The 1,035-nt window shown below is 51.9% G+C and overlaps 1 protein-coding gene across 1 annotated transcript; it reads right to left on the reverse strand.

Annotated features, from left to right (window-relative positions):
* Positions 1 to 226: 226 nt before the first annotated feature.
* On the reverse strand, positions 227 to 601 carry LOC149795927 (uncharacterized). Its single transcript, XM_089963888.1, has one exon. It carries the CDS (start codon positions 599 to 601, stop codon positions 227 to 229), a length of 375 nt encoding a protein of 124 aa, XP_089820014.1.
* Positions 602 to 1,035: the final 434 nt, after the last annotated feature.

Raw genomic sequence — 1,035 nt, forward strand, 5'->3', positions numbered from 1 at the left:
TGTGCCATTGAACCACACTGTGTTGTGCATGTTCTATTTTAAAGAAATGACGACAGCGAACAGTTGTGGGGGGCAGCCGATCTTCTGCAGGAGTCTGAAGAATCCACTCGAGTGACACAGGTCACACGTCTTCGTCAGGTCTATGAAGGCGATGTAGAGGGGCATCTGCTGATCCCGACACTTCTACCGCAGCTGGCGTAGTGAGAAAATCATGCCTACAGTTTACCTACCGGCTCGAAAGCCACACTGGAACTATGGGTAGACGCGGAAGCCTATGATCTGCAAGCGCGCCAAGGGCAATAAGGGCGAAAGCCTTTTCTAAGATGCTGATGAGGAAGATGCCCCGGTAGTTGGTGCAGTCGATACGGTTTTCTTTGTTCTTGTACAAAGTGACGATGTTGGCGTCACGCGTGTCCTGGGGGATGTGTCCCTGTTCCCAGCAGAGGCAGATGAGTATGTGTAGGGGCTGCAGCAGTGCTGATTTCCCGCTTTTGAGGACTTCACGGGGAATGCCGTTGCTATCAGAAGCCTTCCCACAGGCAAAGCAATCAATGGCTTTTCTGAGCTCTTCCAGGATGGGCGGTGTGTCTAGTTCCTTCATGACTGGCCGGTCTGGGATGGCGTCCAGGTTGCATACACCTCGAGATAGTGCTCAACCCATCGCTGCAGTTGTTTCCTATGGTCTGTGATGACTTCACTCGTCTTGGACTTGAAGGGGGTCGCTTTCTTGATAACCTCATACATTCCTCTTGAATTCCTGGTGTCAACTGCTGTCTCTATACTGGTGCAGAGGTTCAGCTAGTAGATGTCGGTTTAATGAGAGCTTCCTGACGTTTGCTGATGAACTGCTATGTTTGATCATGGCTGCTTGCACAGCAGGTGTTGATGCATGGGCGACCCTTCTTCTTGACGCGGTGCAGCTTCTTTGGCAATATTCGAACCTTGCTGGCCACGAGAGATGGCCCTTGGCACTGTGGCAACTGAGGGTGAGGAGGACACTGGCTTGTTCGGCACGCCTGGTGATGACGAAGTCTA

The sequence above is a fragment of the Sinohyriopsis cumingii genome, chromosome 7 (genome assembly GCF_028554795.1).
Source record: "Sinohyriopsis cumingii isolate HCF-2022 chromosome 7, ASM2855479v2, whole genome shotgun sequence".
Classification (NCBI taxonomy): Eukaryota; Metazoa; Mollusca; class Bivalvia; order Unionida; family Unionidae; genus Sinohyriopsis; species Sinohyriopsis cumingii.